Here is a 24,703-nt window from a genome sequence, read left to right on the forward strand (position 1 = left end):
TAGTAGTCAACCATGATCTGTAGAACAAAATGAGAGTTAAGAGGAAAATGAAACAAACTCTACTGCTTTTACAGGCATTGAAATTAGATTTTTGTTCACTTAATTAAGTGCTTTATTTCAGTACAACTTTGAAGTATATCTATGCATGAAGTTAAAAAGAATGCTTGTGGAAACTGTGTAGTCCAGTAGGAATAACAGCTTTCTAATCTTGTTGCTGTGTGTAATGGAAAACCTTTTCTTATAGGTTGATGCTTGTACATTTGGAACATTATCAGAGTCAGTCTATAATTCTGGAACTACTCCTGCTCATAGGAACTTGTAATGTAAATATTGCAAGATCAGCACTTGAAGTATTAGCTGGTGTTGATTCCCGTCACCTTCTACAACATACTCTCCTGCTCATGGTGAGCTGTACACATTCATCATTGTTATCATGTCATCATGTTATCTTAACTTTAATGTATGTATGTTCATGTGAGTTCACTGTATAAATTTGAATATTATTCTGTTCAAGCATTTGGGCAAGTGAGATATGTGATTCATTGTAGAACATAAAGTAACATATTTGAAAGGTGACAGTTACATAACTGGACTGATTCTATATAGAATTTGAAGCTTTTATGGCAGCAATGTACAATGAAGTCTTTACATGGGATTGTCATGGCAGTGTGGAATTGGTATCTGGCATTTCAAAAACAACTGTCTCCATCATCAGGGATTCATGTAATATGTTGTGTCACATGCTGTGTTTATATATGAATCTGTCTCCTTCTGAACCTGGACTGCATGGAAATGGGTGGCAGAATCAGTCTGATATCTTATTTTGTTTGTGGCCAGGTACCATGAACATCTTGGATAAAATCCATTATCTGTGTGAAAGTTGTTTGGGTGCAGGTGAATCTTAGTGGCCTCCATAACTAAGTGGTCCATGTAGTCTGTCATTCTTGACAGTACCATAGTGCCCTTGAAGTTTGTTGACTGCATTGCCTCAGTGCTAACTAATGGCACTACTGACTTATTTGGGCACATGGCAAGGAGAAATTAAAAGAGGTTCTAGAGACATCCCAACAGTATCCATTCAAACATCAGATTCCTGACAGAAACAGAAGAGGATATCTCACAGCCATTTCCCAATGTCCTGGTCAGAAGGAAGCCCAGAAGCTTGTTGGGGAACACAGTCTACAGGAAACTCACTCACACACACACACACACACACACACACACACACTGATCTCTACCTACATGCCATTTCTCTTCGTTACCCACTGCAAAAGCATGTGTCCTCTCAGTACTCGTCTAGCAGGTGAAGACTGTATGTGACTCAGAAAATCCATATGAAGAAATCTGTATCTGAAGAGGACTTTCAAGCAGAATGGCTGCAATACAATGGATATTATACCAATCCCCAAATTCTAGAGTGAAGTCACTTTCACAACAAGAGAAGCTGACTGGAGTGGCCACTTTACCTATATGCAAAACACCTCCAGCAGGATGAGCAGGCTTATAGTGCTGCTAACATCAGAACTGTGCATACAAACAAAACAAAACAAACTCCATGGTTTTAGTCTGCAAGCAAATTATACTGAACTATGCATAACACAACAAAAAAGAAAATTATTTTATACTTCTGTAGGAACATCAGTTAACATAAATTTTCTATTCTGGTTGATTGGATATATAGGAGTCGTAGTGGCTTTAATTTTGAGAAAATTCTGAAAAATCTGATGCATTGGTAATAATTGTAATACTGTGACATAAATATCCATACAAAATGCAATGCAGTAGTTTAAGAATAAGTTATTAGTATATATCTGCCTGATGATTGCTTTTTGTAAGACGAGACACGGAGTAAGATACCATTGAAATCAGTAAGCTCTTTATACAAAGTTAATGTGAATGAGATTATGAGAGATGTTGTGTTGTGATGGATAAACAAAAAACTGGAACACAATATATTCATAAAAATATTATGTATGTCAGTTGTGTACACTTTTCAATTATTGATATATACAAGGGTTGGATTAAAAGTAGTGGCAGCACTGCTGTAACATGAAAGGTGTGTGTCAGGTGGCTCTAGCACCATCTGTAGCTGATAGCAGAAGTTCAGTTGACGTGGTGCAGTGAGTGGCTCTGCTGCGTTTCATTGAGTTGCATTGTGCATCGTCTTGAAATGTAGGAGCCCAGTTCAAGCACCCTAACAACATGTTTACAAAACAAGAACAACCCTCCTGGATAAAAATTGAAGTTGCACAAGGTCATAGTGCACAAAACTGTTATCAGGGACTACTAGAAGCATGTGGTAATGCTGCTTTGCCATATCGCACAGTGGCAAAATGGGTGAAATTGTTCCGTGAAGAGAGGGATGCCATTCAGGGCAGCCATCATTCAGGACGACCCCGTGTTGACAGCCACACAATTCAGCTTCTTGCTTCTTTACTGGATGTCGATCGTGGATGGGCTGCGTAAGAGTTAGCTGCTGAGGTGGGCGTATGTCACAAAACCGTGCTCCACATTCTGCAAGATATTCTTGGATACCGCAAAATTGCAGCGCGTTGGTTACCCCATACAATGTCTGAGGTGCAACAGTGGCAATGTTACGCAATTGCACAGGACTTGTTGGACTGGTACCAGAGGGAAGGTGACGACTTCCTTGGAAGGATTGTCACTCTGGACGAAACTTGGGCTTGCTCATATGAACCGCACTTGAAGGGACAATCAGATGAATGGAAGCATCCTGGTTCTCCTTGTCAAAGGAAAGTGCGCCGTACACAGAGTAATGTGAAGGCGATGATCATTGTGGCATATGACATTGATGGAGTGATACTGCACCACACTTTACCTCAACAACAGACAGTAAATGCTGCCTACTACTGCAATTTCCTGCATACAGGAGAAAGCGATGACACCTGTTGGCAGTGAACCCCCATCATCCTTCATGACAATGCAAGGGCTCATACCGCTGATGCTGTCAAGGATCTCCTTCGCTGCTGGCGGTGGGAGATACTGTAACATCGCCATACTCACCCAATATGAGTCCATGTGATTATGATCTCTTTGCGAAAATGAAAGAACCACTGTGAGAGGCACATTACAACACAAGAGAGGAGATTATTCGTGCTGCTGGACGTCAACAGAAGTGGACATGCTGACGGTGTACAGTGCTTACCACAAATTTGGCAGAAGATGGCACACATGGGGGTCGATTATATTGAAGGAATGTAAGTGTGTTTACCTCAGGTAATAAAGTAATTTCAGAACTGTAGAGGTGTTGCCACTACTTTTTATCTGACCTATGTACATGGTCTTTGACTGAAGAAATGGACTACTTGCAGATATGCACAGTGGATGGGTTAACACAGTGGAGTAGTGGACATGTTAAAATAATGTTACAGGGCTTGTTGGACAACCTACAGGACATGGATCTGATTCAGGTGGAACATGTGATGGATCTTCTCTGCAATCTTGTATATGGTGGTGGTGGTGTAGATTCTCTGCATGAAGATGAAATCCACATGATGATACGCAAATATCTTTCTAGCTCCAGTGACATGTATGTGTTCTTCCACTTTTTGCTGTTTATATAAATGAAAATGGCTATAATATGCGTGTATTACTTTAGAGTGCAAGTAACCTGCATTATTTCTGAACATAGTCCCAATCTTTTTCAAGACACATTGTCCAGCATTTCACAGATTCCGTAGGACAATCATGGAAATTGTTTCTTTTGTTGCTTAAGCAACCATTTCGGCACTGCGCATTGCACCTCATTGTCATTGCGAAAGTGAATTTTATTGGATGCTATTTTTAAGTGTATTAAGAGAGGATGGTCACTCTGTGTGTGTGTGTGTGTGTGTGTGTGTGTGCGCGTCTGCGTGTGCGTGGGGGGGCCGTAGTAAGATGAAGGAAGGACTGCTACTGACAGTCCTTTGGTTGCTGCAGTCATGATCTGAGAGATATGTAGACATGTCTTTTTTCCAGCTGCCTCCGTTACACAGCAGTTGGTGTTGTTTGTGGCTAATGACTGGCATCAGGCTGTCCTTCAGAAACTTTGTTCTCTTATTCAAGTGGATCTTTCTGCTGGAAGTCTGTCAGTATGGTAAAACTTATGTTCCAGATAATGGTTGATGTAACCTTTCCAGCTGATGGATTTTCTTCTTCTTCTTATTTTTGAGGAAATTGACTCAGTCTTTGCTAGCTTGTTTTGTTTCAGGCTGGAAATGGTGCACCTATGACGCATAATCAGACATTGTATTTGAAAGTCATCAGTCTCTGCTTTGCAGTTGACAAGCAAGGCCTGTTTAAGGCACATCTGCTTAATTTCAAATATCAGTTATCATCAGACAAGGTGCACTTACACCTTTCTTTACCTATCTCATTATGGATTCAACCGACATTACTCCGCAATGCCACAGTGAGGTATAAAAATTTCCAGCAATTTTCTTCAGTTAGTCTCTCTACTTCAGCAGTATCTTTACAACTGAAGACATGGTTGCTTGGTCTGGTCATGTAGCTTCATCCATATCCTATGCACCATCTTTAAAATTCTGCACCAACTTGTACATCTGGTCTTTAGGTAAGTATCACCATATATTGCTGCATTCTGTAATAAATGTTCTGTTTTGTAGCTTTCAGCTGCCAAGTCAGAAATAGTGAAATCCTTGTCTAATGACCCTCTGTGGGAATGGCTTTTGCCTATGTATAAACCCAATCTGTAGTTTGTAAGTGTGTTGATCAGGGCATGTATTGTCAGATAGCAGTTAGCTCACTAATCTATAACTGGCATGAATACTTGACTGTAAATGGTTAAAAGGTCAGTTGTAATCATCTCTGTAATTTTGTGTAAATATGTGTTCTGAATGCTATAAGTATTTCTCACACTGTCTTAAAACATACCTAAAATTGAACTTGAGAATTTTGCAGGGCTTAGATTGCCTGACTTGGTTTACACTACAGTTTGCAATTGTTAGATAAAATTCTGACAACCAGTATATTAAGTTCATCTATAATTTAACATGTTAGGGAGGATAACTCTGAAAGTACAATGTATACCTTCATTTTTAAGCAAAAAAAAAAATTTTTGAAAAGTTACATAAAATTTGCTGCCTCAGTATAGAACTCTGGTGCCTCATTGTAAAGTATTGTTATTTTATTGTAAAGTGTTTTTTTTTCTTCACATTAAATTAGGTTAAAGCAGAAGGGTGTTGTGGGAGCAGTAATGGCACTAAAACACATGGCCACTTCAGAGATAGATTCTCAGGAAAATATTCAGTCTTCTTCAAGTACTGATGACAGCCATTTGTCTGAGCGAGCCAGCCGTGCTAAGGGGCTTCTTGGTAAATTGATCTTTTTTTTAATTATACATCATAGAACCTGATAGTTACAATATGCTAACGGGATATAGAGAAAAGAAGAAGTTAACGGAATAAGAGCCCAGACACAAATTGTTCTTTGTCTTTTTGGTATGTCAACAATGAAAGTTGTAAGACTGCACTTGTTATCTTCACCAGGTGTGTCAGCATGTAACAACAACTTGAGAACTCCTGAAAGGATTTCTTGACATTGGGGATATTGGGGAGTATTACTAAAATTTAGCAGTGTGGTTCGGTTTTGTTTAAAACTGCTATTTGTAACTGACATTTTACATGAGGACCTACATGCAATTCTGCATACTTCTTAGGTGTAACCAGATGTTTATTGGAGCAAAAAATATTCAGTCATGGTTGCAGAGAAACATGGAAGATGTTCTGTGACCATTGTATTTTTCCATGTGTCTTATGGCTTATCAGATAAATTAAGTAACTAACTTCATGGAGCTGAGCTCTTCTTGAGAAGTCGCCAGTTGTGCAGCTGCTCAAGATCTTCCAAATTTTTTTGGAACCTGAAGCTTCATTACTGTATTCACAAAAGTCCTTCACTGGTCCCTATCCTGAGTCAGATAAATCCAGTCCATATCATACCATCCTGTATCTCTAAGATCCATTTCAATATTATCCACACTCCTACATTTTGGTCTTCCTAGTGGTCTCCTTCCTTTTGGCTTTCCCACCAAAATCCTGTATACATTTCGCTTCTCCCCCACTTATGCTACATGCCCTGCCCCTTGACTTGGTCATTTTAATTATACTTGGCAAAGAGTACAAGTTACGAAGCTCCTCATTATGCTGTTTTCACCAACCTCCTATCATGTCATCTCTCTTCAGTCCAAATATTCTCCTTAGTACCCTGTTCTCAAACACCTCTCAATCTATGCTCTGGCTTTAATGTCAGAGACCAAGTATCACACCCATACAGAAGCACAGGCAGGAATGTGGTTTTGTATATTATAATTTTTATGTTTTTAGACCACAGATGAGGAGACGAAAGTTTCTGGGCTGAATAGTAGCAAGCATTACCTGAGTTCAATCTCCTCTTTTAATTTCCTCTTGAATCAAATTTTGGTTTGTTATTGTCCTTTCCAAATATTTGAACTGTGTCACATTTTCAAAGTTTGAGAGAAGGATATTGAATAAAATTTTGTATGAAGTTGATTAACCTGATATCTCAACAGTAATTACTACAGTCAGCTTTATCACCATTCATGTAAATTGGTACATTACCTATAACTAACAGACTCTCTCCTCTTAACTGCTGATTTGATTGTCTTGTGTACAAAAAAAAAAAATGTACCTAATTCACGATTCTCACTCCACTTTACATAGAAAAATATATATCCACCTGTTGGTTTGGTCCCACCTCTGTTTCATCTGATCTCCTGTACTCCCACTAAATATAGCTTATATTTTGGTATTTCTTTTGCAGCTGTCATAAGGTAACTTGCCCTCTACACACTTCTTACATTCCATGTGTCAGATCTCATGTCCATTTTCCTTAGCTTAAGTCATTTATCCAAAGAATCCATCCAAGTCTGAGGCCCTTTTTGTCATACGTAACAAGCTTATTTTTTATGGTGAGGAGTTATCTCCACATCCAACCCCCAAGCTGGAGGTTGGGACCTCGTTAGCTGTCAACGACTGCTTATTCAGTATCTAATATGCCAACATTGTTATGCTGTTTGTACATTTCCTAACTTGTTTTCTCCATTATCTAGTATACACATACTCTTATTTTAAGTGATGTGACCAGTGTGTCCCAGAATGTGTAGGCACTTGAATAATAATAGACAGTTCTTTGTTGGTTAAATTAGTGTGATGTTACATTGCACATCCTCAGATGCCTGTATTATCTCCATATATAAGGTTTAAATTAGGACTCAGCTGATTGAGGATGGGTCTAGTGCCTGTCACATGGGAGCAGAATGAGATTCTGGACAGAAGGTCAATTGACCAGGTCTAGGAGATGATAAAGGGTTCTGCAGTACATGTCATTAGGAGACTTTCGTAACACAAGAAGAGTTCAGAAGACTGTTAGTTACACCTTGTCTAGCTTGAGGGATTTAGTGCCGCACCAGGTTGAGTTGGAGTAAACTGAGGAATCCAGGGCACATGCAGCTGCTAAAGACAGAATTACTGTTAACAGGTTGTTATAAAATGTATGAAGGCCAATGGAACCATTCCTGAAGGCAGCAGGACTGCATCCTAAGAGGAAGGTCACAGAAGAGAGGGGGGGGGGCAGATGTACAGTCATAGAGTTGTTATGTAACCACCTGTTGTCTCTAATTTAGTTGAGACGGAAGATTGAGTTGATCCCCCTAAAGCTTGTGGGGCAGGGGGGGGATTGTTGTGGGTCCTAGCTTCATAATTGATATAATAGCACACTGAAAATTTGGATTCTATGTATGTCGAGACTGTTATAGTTCTGCAGCTTTCTTTATTACTGGGTGATACTCAGTGAGACACTTGCCAGCCTCTGCAGACATTTAAGTCCAACCTGGACTGTTGCCAGACCAAATCTCAGCCACAACCTTCACAATCAAAGAATAAACCAAGCAAGAAGCAGGCAGCAATCAGAGTCCTCCATGGCATAGTCTTTGACTATGTGATGGAGGTGATATATTTCTTTGAAACATAGGCTTTTTCCAAACTGCAGTGTTATAACCCATAATCCAGAAGACTGTACTCTTTGTGGTCATCATTAAGATCAAGAAGGGTCGCACCAAGCTCAAGCGGTTAGTCGCTGGCTTCCCACCGTGGCGGCCTGGCTTCGATTCTGGTTCCGGTCAAGTGGGATTTGTGGTGGACAAAGTGGCGCTTGGGCAGGTTTTCTCCGAGTACTTCGGTTTCCCCTGCCAATCTTCCACCAGTTGCTCCACAGTCACCCTCACCTATCATCTGGGGCTGGTACAATAAGCCAGAAGTGGCCACAGTACAAGGGAATTAGTCCCACCCCAGTAACAATAAAAAAAAAAGACCAAGAAGGTGAAGAAAGGATAATTTGAAATGGATCATACAGAAATAGGTCGGTTGTTTGTTTCTGATGTGAACTGAAGTGTTACAGGATTGAGTCATTGGGATTTGGTGTTTGTGTTGTTTTTTCTTGTTCTGTTATCTGAGGGCTTGTTAATCTGCATGAATCTAAAATTCTGTCAAAAAAGTATATTAATTTAATTCTTAAGATAATGACCACCCTTTCATGTTTTGATTCATTGTTGTATTTGACACATTTCAGAACTTGTTATGGAAAGTGTGAAGAGTAGTGTTGCTTGTGTGGGTCTTCTCTATGATCAGCTGGCTGCCATGGTCTGTAGGTGCGATGCACTTGACATCAGCTTTTTGGTAAGACATACATTTTGTAGTTTGTTAGTTATTATTTGAGATTCTGTCACTGCTTACAATTTCTTTGCTGATATCTGGCTACAGTTTGTAGGATTCTTACCAGATCTACTCCTTTGACCCTTTGCAATCCTTTTTATTTGCAACCTCACTTCTAAAGTTACAGCGGGTTCTTACTCACAAGTGTTATGCACTGTAATTTATGTTAAATTGATGAGATTATTTCACCTTGCAGAAATGGATTGCAGAAGAGATTGCAGACAGGTTTCAGGATTATTTTGTCAAGGAACTGAAGGAGGTGTCCAAAATGGGGTATGTTGCTGTGTGGCAAAATATGATATATTTGGTTTAATTTGTTAAACTTAATCACTTTTGAACATTGTGGTAATTTTAATAATGAATGATAAATTCTAAGATTTTAACTTTTTTCTCCAGCACTCCTTTCCCAGCCCTTTTATTGTCTGTCCTGTTTTCATTACTTTACCCTTCCTTGCTTCCACTTCTATACTTTGAAATGTTCTAGGTATTTCATAATTATAAAAGATGTGAAAGTATCTTATGTTATGTTAACCAAACCTGTGTTCAACAAGGGATTCCTGTGTGTAAAATGACATATTCTGTGGGAGCCATGTCCTTTGTAAGTACTTACAAACTTCTCAAGTATACGTATGTCACCTGACTTTCATGTACAGGATGAAGTCTGTTTGGGACACCCGTGAACCATTTGATTGAGTATTATGAAAATGGTATGTATATTCCATCTGATGCTGCTCCATATTTGTACCTTTAATTCTGTTACTAACTTGATAGTCATGCAAATGCATAAGCTGAGAGCAGCATTATTCATTATTAAAGGAGTATTTCTGAAATGTTGAATGGTATTAGAACTTTATGAAGAATGACCCATTTAAAATCTATATTAACTTTACTGTTTGGTGGATGTTATTGTTGATGTAATGTGGTTGGGTGTGTATAGAACTGAAATGGTGATGTGGAGTGAGTGGAACACTTTATGAGAAGTCAGTCACCTACTCAAGAAATTCTCTACTTTTTATGGAACCTGGAGGTTCATTACTATGTATTCACAAGAGCCTGTCAGTAGTGCTTTTCTTATGGTAGTTTTCAGTAAAGGCAAAGACACTTATGATTGCCATGTTGTAAAGGGGTAACACAGGCCAGAAGCTGGGTTTTTTTGCTTGGATCTTATGTAGCAGTAGGTTATTGTAATTTAATGTTGTATTTGAAGAGAGTCGTCTTCTGGGTTTAGGCACCGTGTATTCTTCGTGTTGGCCGACGTTTCGGAGGAACGTAGCGCCTCCATCTTCAGAGCAGTTGAATGGCTGGAATGCGGAGAGCAGTAGCAGTATTTATTTCTAACATTGTCTGTGAGCAGAGGAACATCCTACATGAATAAGAAAATGGAAGGCTAATTGGATTGGTTATATCTTACTCAGTAACTGCCTTCTAAAAGAAGTTATTGAAGGAAAGATAGAGGGGCAGATAGAAGTGACCAGAAGACGAGGAAGAAGATGTAAGAAGATGCTGGATGACCTTGGGGACAGAAGAGGATATTGTCATTTGAAGGAGAAAGCTCAAGATCACATTAAGTGGAGGAACTGTTTTGGAAGAGACTGTGGACCTGTCGTCTTGACAGATTACTGATGAATGACTGAATTTCTAACTTTAAGAAGCTGTACACTAAAGCACTCTTCGAGCGTTGTTTTGAGGTGACTGAAGGGACCAGTCTCACTCAGAGAGTTTTGGAAATATCACTTCCACATCGTTGCCTGCCTCAAGATGATCGAAAAGGCATGGGAGGGGGTTACCAAGAGAACCCTCACTTCTGCTTGGAAGAAGCTTTGGCTGGAGAACGTTGTTGAATGTGACTTTGAGGGGTTTGAGGTAGTACCTTTGGAGCCTGTAGTCAGCGAGATTGTGTCTTTGGCCAAGATCATTGGGCTGGAGGTGGATAACAATGATATTGATGAGATTGTGGAAGAGCACAGCCAAGAGCTGACCACCGAAGAGCGTATGGAGTTGCATTGTGTTTGACAGCAAGAAGTTGTGGAGGAGAGTTTGTCAGAGGAGGAGGAGGAGGTAACAGCAAAGCAACAATCTTCTGGCGCAATAGGAGAAATGCTGAAAGCATGGGAAACTGTTGCATCATACATTGAGAAACATCACCCTAATAAGGCAGTGGCTATGCACGCTACAAATTTATTTAATGATAATGCTGTGTTGCATTTTCACCAAATTTTGAAGCATCAGCAAAAACAAATGTCTCTAGACAGCTTTCTAGTAAAAAAGAATTAGATAGGTATCATAAATAATAAACTAATTATTTCGATTATTTTTTTGTTTTCTGCTAATCGAATTCGCATTCCAGGTTGGTTCATTCCACATAGAAGAAAAGATGAAGATGATTCACGCTCCTTAACAATGTATATATAATTTTCTTTGAATAAATGTTATACATACAATTTTTTGAGTATTTTTTCGGCATGGAAAAATTGTTTCGCATTACGAGTAAGATTCTGGAACGAATTATGCTCGTTAAGCGAGGTTCCACTGTATATATATATGTATATAGGCATTGCAGTCTTCATTTCTCTCTTGGCAGTGGGGTTAGCAGACAGGCATCTGTATATGGTGTAATGCAGGAGAGAGGCCATCTTGTGCTAGTACATTGTTGCCGTGATTATATTGGAATTTCCTTTGTCTGCCAAAAGAATGTCTTTCATATCATTTGACCTTGGAAGTGTTATTCCTCCATGTTGTGCATTTTAGGATGCAATAGGTTCCCTGTTGTATTCTGCTTTATCAGTAATCTCTGGGTTATAATCAGAGTACTTCCAAAGTGGGTTTTTCTGCTGTGAGGACACATTGAAGGCAGCAAAAGCCATTTTTATTGTAATAGATGTGTATGGTCATATTTTTATGTGATAATGAGTCCATTGAATCATAAGAATACAAGAAACTGTAATTGGTTGAGGCACTGTGCTACAAGCAGGAAGGTCACGGGTTCAAGTCCTGATGAGGTCATTGGATTTTTTTTCAATTGACCTAATCCTTCCAGCCTCGCTATGGCCCTGGAGTCGACTCAGCCTCTAGCAGAAATGAGTACCAGGAATATTCTTGGGGGTAAAGGGCGGCTGGCTCATAGTGCTGACAACCTTGCCGCCATCTATGAGCCGCTTGTCTAGAAAATGGGAACCTCAACATCTCACAACCTCCATGGCCTGCTACAGGGATACCTCTACTTTTACTTTTACAGGAGTTTCTGTCATGTTTGAGAAAGTTGTGTTCATTTTAACAGGTATACACAGTTTTCCTTGGAAGCTTCAGAAGAAGATTATGAAGATGCTATCTGTGTAAATATAGAAGGGGTGTTAAGGAATGAAAAATCACAAGGGTGAGTTCATTGTAAGTCTACAAATCTGCAGAGAATGACAGTTAATGTATGTTATTAGGTCATTGTTGACTAACATTGTTTCGAAGATGTAGTCTCCAAGTCTGTCCAAACAGTTATAACATATCTAGAGGATTTTTTTAAATTTCTACTGATATTGTGTTAGTATTTCATCTTGTCTTTAACAGATGGCAGTTTTGTGCTCTGCTTTTATCTTTCTTTGACCAAAGAATCTTCACAAGAGTAGAGATTATTTAATGGTGATTTTTCAGAGAAGGATGAAACAAAGAGAATATACTCTAGAAAATTAAGAGCAAAACAAATCACGTGTATTGTTTACAGTTTGTGTTTTCATTCATTTTATTACTTGCTAAGTTTGGAATTTATTGTAGTTATTAGTTTGTGATAGAAGATTCCTGTGCACTTTTATATAGCTAGATCTTTGTTATGCCACTTGAAGTCACTGGGTCCTGATGCTATCAGACGGTTTAATCTAAATGTCTTTTATATATTAAATTGTATGCAAAATATAGCAGTGAACAATAATGTTACTGCATTTTATGTTTTAGGCATGGCAAGGGGTTCATATTTATTTCTTAGAAATTTAGGGTGAAAGAAGGTCCCATGTGTCATTGTAGCAGGTATTGTTGAGGGTGGCATAAGGAAGGTAGTTATGAGAGTAAGAGTTGAATTAGATTTTTTTAGTTCCATTGTTACTTTATGTATTGATTTTTATAAATGGATATTGATGTAGTGATACCTGTCAGTGTAACAGCAGCTGCTTATATGCATGCATATCTGTTTGTGCACGTGTGAATTCTTCTTAATTTGGGCTGTGCTGAAGATGATTTCTGATGTAAGATTTGAGGGTTTAATGGCCGTGTGAAAATTCATATTGTCATCTTCTGGGTTATGATACCATATTGTAGTATGGGTAGCCTGGTAAGACAGTACCAGCATTTCCCACTTTACCCTGTAGATGGATGGAGTAATGCCTCCAAAACATTGGAATTCACCTACCAGGATGCAGTATGATATCATAGCAACAGTATATTCTAACGTGTCTCGTTACTGAATACGCCGTAGAGATCGTTAATTGGTTTATTTAACCTACAAATCTCGGCTACAATTAATTATAACAATGTTACGGGTTTCCACACTTTACAAACCCTACAACCAAATCTCTTCACACTATCTTCAAGAGTCTTCACGTATTAATAATGCGGGAGCTATACAAGTCTCTCTGAATTACACACTCCAAATATAACTGTACTACAGCACACACAAAGTCTCGAAAGCACACAATAAGTCTTCCACTCGCTGACTTCTTAGTTATCGCACACTGTCACATAAAATCTTGTAACCACGCATTCGGGCCTTCTTCTCGCGACTGCTGCTATATTTCAACTCTCTCCGGGGACGGCTACAAGTTAACTCGACTACAACTGAACTCGGCGATGGCCACATTTCAACTCACTCACGCTTACCGCTCAGCCGGCTTTTATTCCGTTCGCTGTTGCCTGTTGCCCACGTCAACAGCGTCGTTGTGTGCCACGTCACAGTCAGAATCGGTGCCACGTCGCCGTGTTTGCATATAACCTAGCAACGCTGTTACCTCACGCCGTCTTACGTCACCGCGTGTTGCGCGTTACGTCACCATGCAGAGGGGGGATGACGGAGCGCTGACTCACCCGCCGCATCACTGCTGGTGGGGGGGTTTCTCCGTTGCGCAACATGTCACAATATATTATTTCTAGTGGTAGTTCTGAGGTGCAGACAGACAGAAAAAATGGCACATTAGCAAGCTTACTATCATTTGGAGTAGTAGGTACTCCAGCAAATGAACAACTGAGGAACTATTAGCTTCTCAGGAAGGACTCAGCTTCATGGAATTAGTTACTCACTTGCCTGGGCAGACAGAGGAAAACTATGAAAAACCAGTCTCTAAGCTGAGATTCAGTCATTTGATATGCCAAATATGAAAGAGGTTGCCCCTGGGCCAGTTGGTGTAGTAACGCTTTAGACTTGCAAGCAGGAATTGCTTATTTCAATTTCAGCTAGCACACTGGCTGTCCTAACTGAGAATTTTGTGATTTTTTTTGGTCCCTCCAGTCTAACAGCAGGGTAGTACCTTGATTACGCCATAACCACCTTTCTAAATCCTTTCTAATTCATCAATCATGCCACCTTTAAATGCTGTATAGTCTAGATAGTGACAGCATCATAAGATAAACCACAAAAAGTAAGGGTTTGCTAACAACTACAGTATGTTTAGTGGTGTCTAGAGTATTAGAAACACCGTCCATTTGTGTAACTAATGTGCACCTAAAAATAGAGTTAATTAAAAGAGATCAGATTTTCTAACCACATCTCTCCTAATTAGCCTGACACTCAACTATTCAGCAGCTTCAATGAGTAGACTCACAGAACTGCAATGAAATCCTATATTTGTAATTCAACACAAGAAATAAAAATAAATTGTTCATTTGTGAGTGACTTTATGATGTATAACCGCAAATGAGCTTGACGTGATATGGAGAGCTTTGTAATAAAAATTATGAAGGGACCAGAAGATTTGAACTCAGTGGAATATTTTATAACTGTAAAATGTAGTATAAACATAATTTCATGGTGTGAGGCTGTCTGAATCATGGAAAATAAATGATGTATTTTGGAAAATGCATAATTTAGAAACATTAAAATAAGATATAATAGTATATTTATAAGACACTCCTATGTCCTTCATATCTAATCAGTATGAGCTGTTTAAAAACAGTGGTCACTGTAGAGTGAAATATTCATGTAAGTTCCTTTTGTGTTTTCTTCTTCATATTGTGACATGGATGGCGTAGTGGGAGGTGGGCGTTGCATAAACTCTGTGATCTCACAAGTGACGTCACATACCCCCACTCTGGCCATCAGTGTGCAACGCTCGGTAGACACCCCCTTCTCCATGGTGACGTGGCAGAGGAGCGGCGGCGCAAGGCAACCATTGCCGCGGTGATGTAACACGGGATGCCGCGGTTGCTATGCAGCAGTAAACGACTCCCAACAGCGTTGCTAGGCTATCGGCAAACACAGCGTCAGACAACAGCGATACCTGTTACGTAACTGTTTTCTGTTTTGTCCGTGCCGAGGCTAAATAAGGAGCAGCGAACATTACTCAGGGGTGAGTTTTGTGATTAGGAGTGACACAGTGCGGATTGTGAACACAGAAAGAAGAATACCGGAACGTGTGATAATCAGTGATAGTTTGTGATAGCTGTATAGCTCCCCCATCATACCGTGAATACGTGTAGACTACTGAGGATAGAGTGGACAGATTATTGTGTAAACCCATAAGTGTTATAATTAATTGTAGCCAAGACTTGTAGGATGTTAATTAAACCAATTAACAATCCAAACTGCGTCTTCAGTGGCAAAACACGTTACAATATATGTATATTGTTCAGTAGATCATAAGTGCAATGAGGAAGGTGCAAATAATAATATATGGCACTATCAGAATGTATATTGGCAGTTGTTAATTCTCATTTAAAACTTCTTGTTCAGAGTGAGATATAAAATAACATAAGACTTTACTAATAAAGTTGGCTCAAATAGTAGCCCATCGCAGCGGTCTGTGTTCGATCCCGGGTCTGGTCAAGTGGGATTTGTGGTGGACAAAGTGGCGCTGGGGCAGGTTTTCTCCAAGTACTTCGGTTTCCCCTTGCCAATCTTCATTCCACCAATTGCTCCACAATCACCCTCACCTATCATCTGTGGCTGGAACAATAGGCCAGAAGTGGCTGCAGTACAGGGGACTTAGTCCCACCACACTAGCAATAAACAAAAATAGCTCAAATAGTAACACTTCTGACTTGTATGCAGGAGGTGCCCAGCTCAATTCTTGGCCAGGATGCCAGCTATTGTGACTGAGATTTTTGGTGGTTTTCTTCATTTCCTCCAGGAAGATGCTGGTATAGTATGTGGAACTGGGCCATGACCACTTTCTTCACATCCTTTTCTGTTCATTGTTCACTGGTCATCCTCCCCCTTGATGATATAAGCCTGTAGTCTAAGCTAATATCAATGTTAATAAATAAACCACAAATAAATAAAAATCTCACTTTGAATTGTTGTTCATTTTTTGTAGGAACATAGGGGCTGTAGCTGCTCAGTCACTGTGTGTGATGGCTCCAATGTTCCGACTGCTGCGATCTCTTCAGTTTCGAATTTCAAATAATCTGGATTCTGTAGATGGTCTCCTCAGTTGTTCAGTAGCAATGCCCAAGGATATGACTGATTTAATTGATGATTTTCCTAAACTGAATCATGATGAACAGATTTTTATATTAGATAGTCTGTTTTATTGCATAAACTGGTTCCGAGAATTGGTTAATGCTTTTTCACTTCTGCGTGACGAAGAGATGCAGACGAAGGTAATTTAAAAATGAACAAGTATCTGAAGAAATTGAGGGAAATGAAATACAGTACAGATGAAATTCAATTTAGCAATCTCACCTTTATAGTGCCAACTGGTTGAATTGATAGGAGAGAAATTTACAAAGTTTGGTCTCTATTTAACATATTAGTCATTTTGTACTTCTGCTTGGGGCTGTCCTCCAGTGGCAGAAACCTTGTTATTTGTGTTAGGGAATTCCATTCTGAGGTTTTACTTCACACAGACTTAGCTGGTAGCCAGAGCCATTTTTGGTTCTCTAATTTTCTTGGACAGACTTCAAAGTATCTACAGAATTCTGCATGTCATAGACAGCACCTCCATGGATGCCTCTGAGGGTTCACAGAAATTATTCATAGTCCAGTTATCACTCAGATTAAAAAAAAAAATCCAGATTCTGTACCTACCCCAACGGACATTTGAACAGATGTGTCACTCATCCTGTGGAAGGGCCACATAGCATTCAAATAATACCTCCCACTGAAATTGTCATAGTTTGGAATTGAAGCATTTAAACCATGGACTAAACTTCAGGTTACCTGCAGTCCTTCATAGCATATATTGGAAAGTAGACAATTTTGGAATTATCTCCTATTTTGAAAGCAAAACCAAAGTAACAACAGTAGTTCTGAAACTCTGAATTTCTGCTCCGCAAAAGCCTTACCTTTTGGATGAAGATTTATGATAGGGTGTATAGACCCATGCTAAGCAGTGGCTGTTGCAACATACATGCACACAACAGTAGAACAGTGGGGTTATGCAACCCGTTTGTAAGCAACAGATCAGGAAAGACACCTCTACAACAATAGAGTTATTGTTGGAAATGGTGTTTTCTATTCAGTCTGAAAAGTGGTTATGAAGAAGATAATTAGGGAAGCACTTCAGTTGGGTGTTGGCGGTTCAGTTGAGCTCTGCAAGGGAGGCTGAGAAGAGAAGGCAGTCCAGTTCAGTTGAGAGTTGAAAGTTCAGCTGTGAAAAAAAGAGCTAGTTGCAAGAGTGCAGCTGAGAAAAGAAGACTTTATATATGCTGTAGTTACAGTGAGACTGTTGTAATAACTGTGTTAAACTCTGTTGTCAGGATACAACTAGTGAAGACTGAGAAGACTTAGCAAGTTCTAGTGATTTGTAAGTGTGGAAATCAGTAATGGTGTTGTAATTACTTGTAGTTCCGAGTGGTGCGCACAAGTGGTCAGTAAACCCATTTGCCAATCCAAACCTTGTTTATAGTCACCCCTAAATTCTGACAGTATTTCTCCAGGTCTGGCAGAGTTTCTGTGGTCATGTAACACTGAATGTGTATGAACCATGAAAATAAAAGAGGAATAATTTGCCAAAAAATTAAGAGAAAAAAGCTTCAGAAAGGTGAAGTTATAATGCACATTATGGTCCTGTATGTGGCTCCAAGTGCCATGACAACAAGAATGTGACTGTGTTCCCAGCTTACCATAGTGTGGATGTTCAGACCATAACTGGTAGATTTGGAGCGACTGTCTGTAATTACAAATTGTAAATTACTCCGTCCAATGTGACCTGTAAGTCTTTTACTACATAAAAACTTAACACCCTTACATGTTTCGGTCTCTGTGGACCATCCTCAGAGGGCAAACATCACTACAAATGGGAAACCACTATCACATAATTTGTTTACACGCAAAGTACGTACACATATATGTTACAACACACAGTACACAGAATAGAACATTTCACAAACACAGCAGTTTCCTGGGAATGTAAGTTTTAAAAAATTGTATAAAATTCCTTGATGCTAATCGAAAGTTTTTTAGATTGTCAATAATTAAAATTCGTAAACCATGCAGGCTCGTGTTCGTCCTCCCATCGTCTCTCTTATATGGGGCAGATATTGTGCCATTCACTGTGAAAACAGCACAGCAGCCACGAGCAAACCCTGGATGATATAAAGAACCTCCACATCAAGATAGCCAGGTGGCACAATATCTGCCCCATATNCTTACAGGTCACATTGGACGGAGTAATTTATAATTTGTAATTGTTATTGTGACGGACCAGAATGAAACAAATCAAACTTGTCTGTAATTCAATGTAACCCTTAACCAAAACATGGGTGGGGTTGATACGAAAGCAGCAGGTGAAATGAATTGAGTGAAGAGAATGAGAATGAACGAAGCATTTGATAAGAATACTTGGTTTCATAGTCCTCATTTTTCTCACAATATGTAGAGAAAATGTAGGTCAGAAAGCTAACTGTTTAAACTTCAGGATTTGATTGAGGGACTGCTGGCGAAGTATGCCATGTGGTGTAAAATACCAGGTTGCCATGGTAATGATACTACTGTAAAGAGACTTATAAAACAGCATTTTGCTAGCATAATAGTGCCCACAGAAAAGAAATCTAAGCCAAAAAGATTGTGTGGAGCCTGCATCTGCATGACATAGAAGAGAATGTTTAGAGTTGTCAGAACTGTTGTGTTGCTGCCCATGTTTTGAGGCTTACTACTCAGAGTTCCTGAGGTAATATAAAATTATCTTTATAATTTAGAGTCTTTTGTCAACTCACATTCCTAATTTTATTCAGTTGAACAAGAAGCATGGAGATTATTTCAGTTCAAAATGCTTGTCTTTTTTACTCATGTTTAAGTAGAATTAAAGATCTCTACATTGAGAGGTTAAAATTGACATGTGGGATAGTTGTCATATATGTTAAGTTGCAGCTTAGCCCTCAACATCTGTTAACAGGATTTTTAAACTTTTGGTAATACTGGGCTGGTGGCTAAATTTGAACTAGAGGGTAATATTCTTTTGTCTGGGAATAGGGAATTTTAAACCCCTGGTATTATAGGGCAGGCAGTCATATTTTAACACGCGATTAATGGTATTTTTTGGGGAAGAAGGCAGCACTAAGCTAACTGGGCCAGGTGATCCAGATCCAGTAATCCAACATGCAGCAAGTAAATTCTTTTGGATTTGTATGGTATGCTGCTATGTCAACGGACAAAACTCCATTTGAAGGGGAAAGTGAGAAACTTTCATACGTTGTATGAAACTTTGTGTGTGTGTGTGTGTGTGTGTGGGTGTTTAACCCGGTATAAACTTAATTAAAAATAAACCTGTCAGACTGTAAAATTCTCTAGCAATTGGTAAAAGATTCAATAAAAACAAATATTTTGCTTTAAAAAATCTTAATAAAACAGGCTAAATTTTGGCCAGTAAAAATCTCAAACCAGTAATAAAAATAAAACAGCCCAAATTTGAAATCAAGTGAAATCAGTTAAACTTCAAGTGGTTGTGTGTTCTGTTATGTCATATTAAGTGGGTTTATATTTTCCAAGGATGACAATGATTTAGTCTTGAAATAATCATGTTATTTTGGTCCTCACAAATAGCTTATTTTAATATCAAAAGGTACTAGTTGTGGGTTGAAAATTGTGCTTAAAAATTTATCTTCAATAGATTGGTTTGTGTTGCAGGTACTTCAGCGCATTGAAAATATTATATCACTTCAGCAGCTGCTAGCTAAGGGCCTGGGTTATGCAAAATCCTTGGACTACAGACCACCACGTTGCCATTTTTATGTGGATGTGAAGCCACTGTTACAGGAAAAACTTAAGAAACCTGCAAATGAGAAAAGGTATGTTATAATTTTTGAACTTTGTTTGGGAGATACAGAATCCATTATTTTGCATTCTTAAGTTCGTTAACACTTCAGTCCCATTTCAGATCAGAATACAGATTTGGTAGCCTTTCCTTTCTCTTTCCTCTATTTGCTAAACTTCAGACTAAAGCAGACTATCATACACATTTCTCCCTGATTATATTCCAAATTAAATGCCTGGGGGCAAGAAACTCAGTTTGTGGTTTTAAACTAACTCACTGATTCCGTGGAGCTGAGCCCTTCTTGAGAAGCTGTCAGTTGTGCAGCTACTCAAGAAATTCCCAACATTTTATGGAACTTGAAGGTTCATTACCATGTCCACAATAGCCTTCCACTGGTCCCTATCCTGGGCCAGATCAGTCCAGTTCATACCATCCCATCCTATCTCTAAGATCCATTTCAATATTGTCATGTATATTATTGAGTACAGATGAGGATTGGATTGGTAATTGGATTTATTGACCACTTACAGGTCATAACTACAAATAAGTACAGCAATACCTTGCATAGTCCAGGTAATCAGTTCTGCCAATATCCCAGCCTGTTAAAATCAGACTAATCGAGGAACTAAATACATGCAGGAATAATAATTGGTTCCAAAAAAAATCTCCATTTTTCAATAAATAAAACGCGATTAATAAATTCAGATGTCTTTATTATAAATAATTTTAAAAAATTCATGTTTTTCACAGTTTATTTTTTATTCTCTAAAAATTGCAATATTTATGTCTGCACATTTTTCTTCTTTGGCCTTTTCTCTTCATACATTTCTTTGTAGCAACGAATTACATTGTTTATCATTCAGCAAATTGTAAGGCTATGTTAAATATTGGAATCAACTTCCATAATGTGCTCTGACAAGGTTTCAACAATTCCAATAATTTTTTATAGTTGTTCAGCTGTTAATTCTCATGCAGGCACTTCAACACAGTCGTCGTTGTCTAAGTTGTCCTCCTGTTCTTCATAAGCCCGTTGTTCATCTATGTTAATAAGTGTTTCATTATCTAGTTCATTAGTGTTCGATTTGATGCACTCAATTACGTTGACGGAATGTAACTCATTGAAACCAAGTTGCTGTCCAATTTCCACTATGTTATTAGTGACTTCAGCAGAATTAGTTTCAAAACCAATGAAATTATTTCCACAGTGTGGTATATGTTTCCATACTGCCCTCATATTGCTTGCTGTTAATTCATGCCATGCTTAGCCTATATTTTCGATAATGTTTCTAATGTAGCTCTTCCAAAATTCAGTTAAACTAGTGCTCTCCCTACCTCCTCCAGCAATGGCTGTCAGAGCTCAAGAACAAACGACCCAAGCATAGGTACATTCATGTACAACAGGGAACCGCAGAAAAAATTGAAATATGTGGCGTATCGCATAACTTTAAACCCACATAAAAATAAACTGCACAAAAAGAGACTTGACTGAATAAAAGGAAAAAACCGATCATTTATGTATTAAGAATAATTTCTGTGTATTAATTTTTTATAATTTATTTTTATTTTGCTCAATTAAAATTTAGTTTGTTTTGAAATTTTAAAACCGGACTATAGTGAATCCGGACTGATCGAATCCGGACTATGCGAGGTATTGCTGTATAACACTGTTACTGATTTTCACACTACAAGTCACTCCACTTTGATCTTCTCAGCCTATATCCACAAGTTTCCTGCCAATAGATCTATAATGCTGGAACTATAAAAGTCTCGCTAAATCACGCACTCCCAATGTTACTGTACTATGGCGCATATAAAGTCCTCAAATCACACGTTAATTCTTCACAGGCTGACTTGTACTCTTCTGTACTCCTCCAGCTTACTGCAGTACTCCTGCCACTTGCTGCTTCAGCTTAGGAATTCTGCTCACTTACATAGATGTGGCACTGACACGCATCACAGAAAATGCATGTCATGTGACCACTACCCAGCCAGTCCATTGGTGCACTGGCTGCTGCCTAGGAACAGTTTCAGTGCAGCCCCACAGGAAAAACCTGTCACAAGATCGCTACCCACTGTTGCTGTGTGATGTCACCACATTGCATAGCAATGGTCCAATACATTGACACAAAAAAAGTGCTACTCTTCTATTGTTGGCTGCGTGTGTGTTGCTTCATTACCTAGCAATGGATTTACATGTCAAGTTGCTCCCTCCTTAAGGCTGTTTGTCCTGAATAGCCTATTGGTATGTCACCGTTCCTTTCTTTCCAAGGTCTCTGCTTCTGATGTCTCACCTTCCTTTCCATTGCTTGGTTTTTCCTTCAGTGACTACTCTCTAACCCCTCCCACTGCTCTCTCCTTAAGGTAGCTCCTTCCAAGCAGCTCCCTTATAGGGTTCTAGTTAATCCATGTGCATCACCATAATCCAGCAGTTTTTTCTTTTCCAACGATGGGGCAAAACTATTCCAAGTGGCCTGTGTTCCCAACTTTTCAGCTGTCTTACACTAAATGAGCTAGTAGGATCTTCCATTTTGGAGGGGCCAGCCCCTCCATGCTGTTCAGTTCCTGATTTGCCACAACCTGATGGATATCCTGGCTGCTCACTTCACAAACTCCAGTCTGAAAGCCTTCTTGTCAAACCCATCCTCCTCCTAAAACCCTGAAGTGTCTTTCTGGATATTCTGTATAAATTTCTGTCATTGTTCAATGTTTTGCCATGTACATGGGTTACAGATTATTACAACGTGGTTCAAATATGACCAGGACTGATTTATGTGTAAACAAGCTGTACTACGCAGCAGCTGTGCGACCTTGAGAGAGTGAAGCCACAACCTGCACCCTCCCTCCTGTTCAAGTTAGAACTTGTTCAGTCCTGTTTGGGAGTTGCTAGAGTAATGAGTGATCAGAAGGTACCACGGAGCGTGGAACAATACATTGTGATCAAATTCCTCGTTGGAGAAAACATCCCGTATGCTGAAATTCACCACAGACTCCAACAACAGTATGGGGAAGAGTGTCTCTCACGGACCCGTGTGTTTGAATGGTGTAACTGCTTCAGAGAGGGCAGAGAGCGCGTGGAGAATGAACCGCATGATCGTCGGCCACGAACATCCAAGCCAAAATTGATCATGCAGATGCACTTATTCGTGAGAATAGGTGCATCACTATCAAGGAACTTGGAGCAATGCTGTCCATCAGTGTTGGTAGTGTAGAAGACATCATGAAATACCACCTGCACTATTGCAAGGTGAATGCACGGTGGGTACCATGCACTTTGACAGATACGAACAAAATGATGCGCATGCAAGGTGCCAGTTGTCTCCTACAGCAGTTTGAAGATGAAGGTGATGCATTTTTGAAGTCTATAGTGACCACCGATGAACTGTGGGTGCACTACTTCATTCTTGAGTCCCAACAGTCATTACGTGAGTGGCCGCATACCAGTTCTCCCAAACCCAAGAGAGCGTGGAGGAGCTGTTCGGCAGGAAAAGTGATGGCAACGTTCTTCTGGGACTGGCAGGGGGTTATCCATGTAGACTTTCTGACAGATGCCAGAACAGTCAATGCAGCTTATTACTCAGACCTCTTGGCAACAGACGTGAAAGAAAAGTTCCGATCCAAGCAGAAGACAGGTGGAAAGCGGGTAGTCTTCCTTCAAGACAATGCATGCCCCCATACCCCCAAAACAATGGAAACCCTCCAGAAATTAAATGGAACCTTCTGACACATCTGCTGTACAGTCCCGATTTGGCCCCAGGTGATTTCTACCTGTTTGGAAGGCTCAAATCAGACTTGCAAGGCATGCGGTTTGTGAACAATGCTGTCATCGAGAATGTTCGGGAGTGGATGCGCCACCAACCACAAGCCTTTTTTTGAAAAGGTCATCAGGATGCTTCTATAACATTGGAAAAAAATGTATTGACTTCGGAGGAGAGTACGTTGAAGACTGACATGTGCAAGTAAGTGTTTGGCAATTATGGTTTAAAAAAGAACAGTCCCGGTCATATTTGAACCACCTTGTATTAAAAACTGTGTAATGTTTGGTTCATAATCTGTTCCATTTGATGCTTATAATACTTACTACTCCATATTGGTAACATTATTGAATAATATTTAACTGAAGGCTAGAAAGAGTTAACATAATTATTCACATTGAGTGCATATTTGTTGAGCTTGTGATACTACCTTTTAGTGACTCAATATTTGCATTGTTGCTTTGTTTCATAGAGCTGGTAAGGGTAAAGGAAAAGGCAAACAAAAGGGTAAGACTAAGGATGCAGGAAATACATCAATAACAGATGTAAATGCAGTTGTGCCAGGTAACCCATCATCCAATGTAACAGGGGAAATGGATTTGTCTGTGTACAAAGATTTCTTTCGAGAGTTGGACATCGAAGTGTTTGTTGCCTTGAGCAGCTGTCTTGTATTGGATGAGAGAGCTGTGAAGGTAAGGTATTAATATTAATCTATAATATACAGTCAACTCTCGATTATCCGGGCTAATGGTGGGGATGGAAGTCACGGTTAATCGAAAACCCGGTTAAGCCAAATTTTATTATACGGGCTGGACGACTG

The 24,703-nt window shown here is 39.3% G+C and overlaps 1 protein-coding gene across 5 annotated transcripts in view; it reads left to right on the plus strand.

Moving 5' to 3' along the window:
* Nucleotides 1-24,703, plus strand: part of LOC111870453 (Fanconi anemia group D2 protein) — a 96,774-nt gene that overhangs the window by 38,982 nt on the left and 33,089 nt on the right. For all 5 annotated transcript variants that reach the window (XM_023862760.2, XM_023862758.2, XM_023862759.2 and 2 more), the window contains exons 9-17: nt 245-404; nt 3,393-3,550; nt 5,185-5,333; nt 8,605-8,711; nt 8,944-9,020; nt 12,025-12,120; nt 16,253-16,538; nt 20,005-20,165; nt 24,356-24,575. In XM_023862760.2, the coding sequence (XP_023718528.1) occupies nt 245-404; nt 3,393-3,550; nt 5,185-5,333; nt 8,605-8,711; nt 8,944-9,020; nt 12,025-12,120; nt 16,253-16,538; nt 20,005-20,165; nt 24,356-24,575 (1,414 nt within the window). The remainder of the gene's footprint in view (nt 1-244; nt 405-3,392; nt 3,551-5,184; nt 5,334-8,604; nt 8,712-8,943; nt 9,021-12,024; nt 12,121-16,252; nt 16,539-20,004; nt 20,166-24,355; nt 24,576-24,703) is intronic.

Source organism: Cryptotermes secundus, unplaced genomic scaffold (assembly GCF_002891405.2).
Source record: "Cryptotermes secundus unplaced genomic scaffold, Csec_1.0 scaffold1924, whole genome shotgun sequence".
In the NCBI taxonomy this organism is placed as follows: Eukaryota; Metazoa; Arthropoda; class Insecta; order Blattodea; family Kalotermitidae; genus Cryptotermes; species Cryptotermes secundus.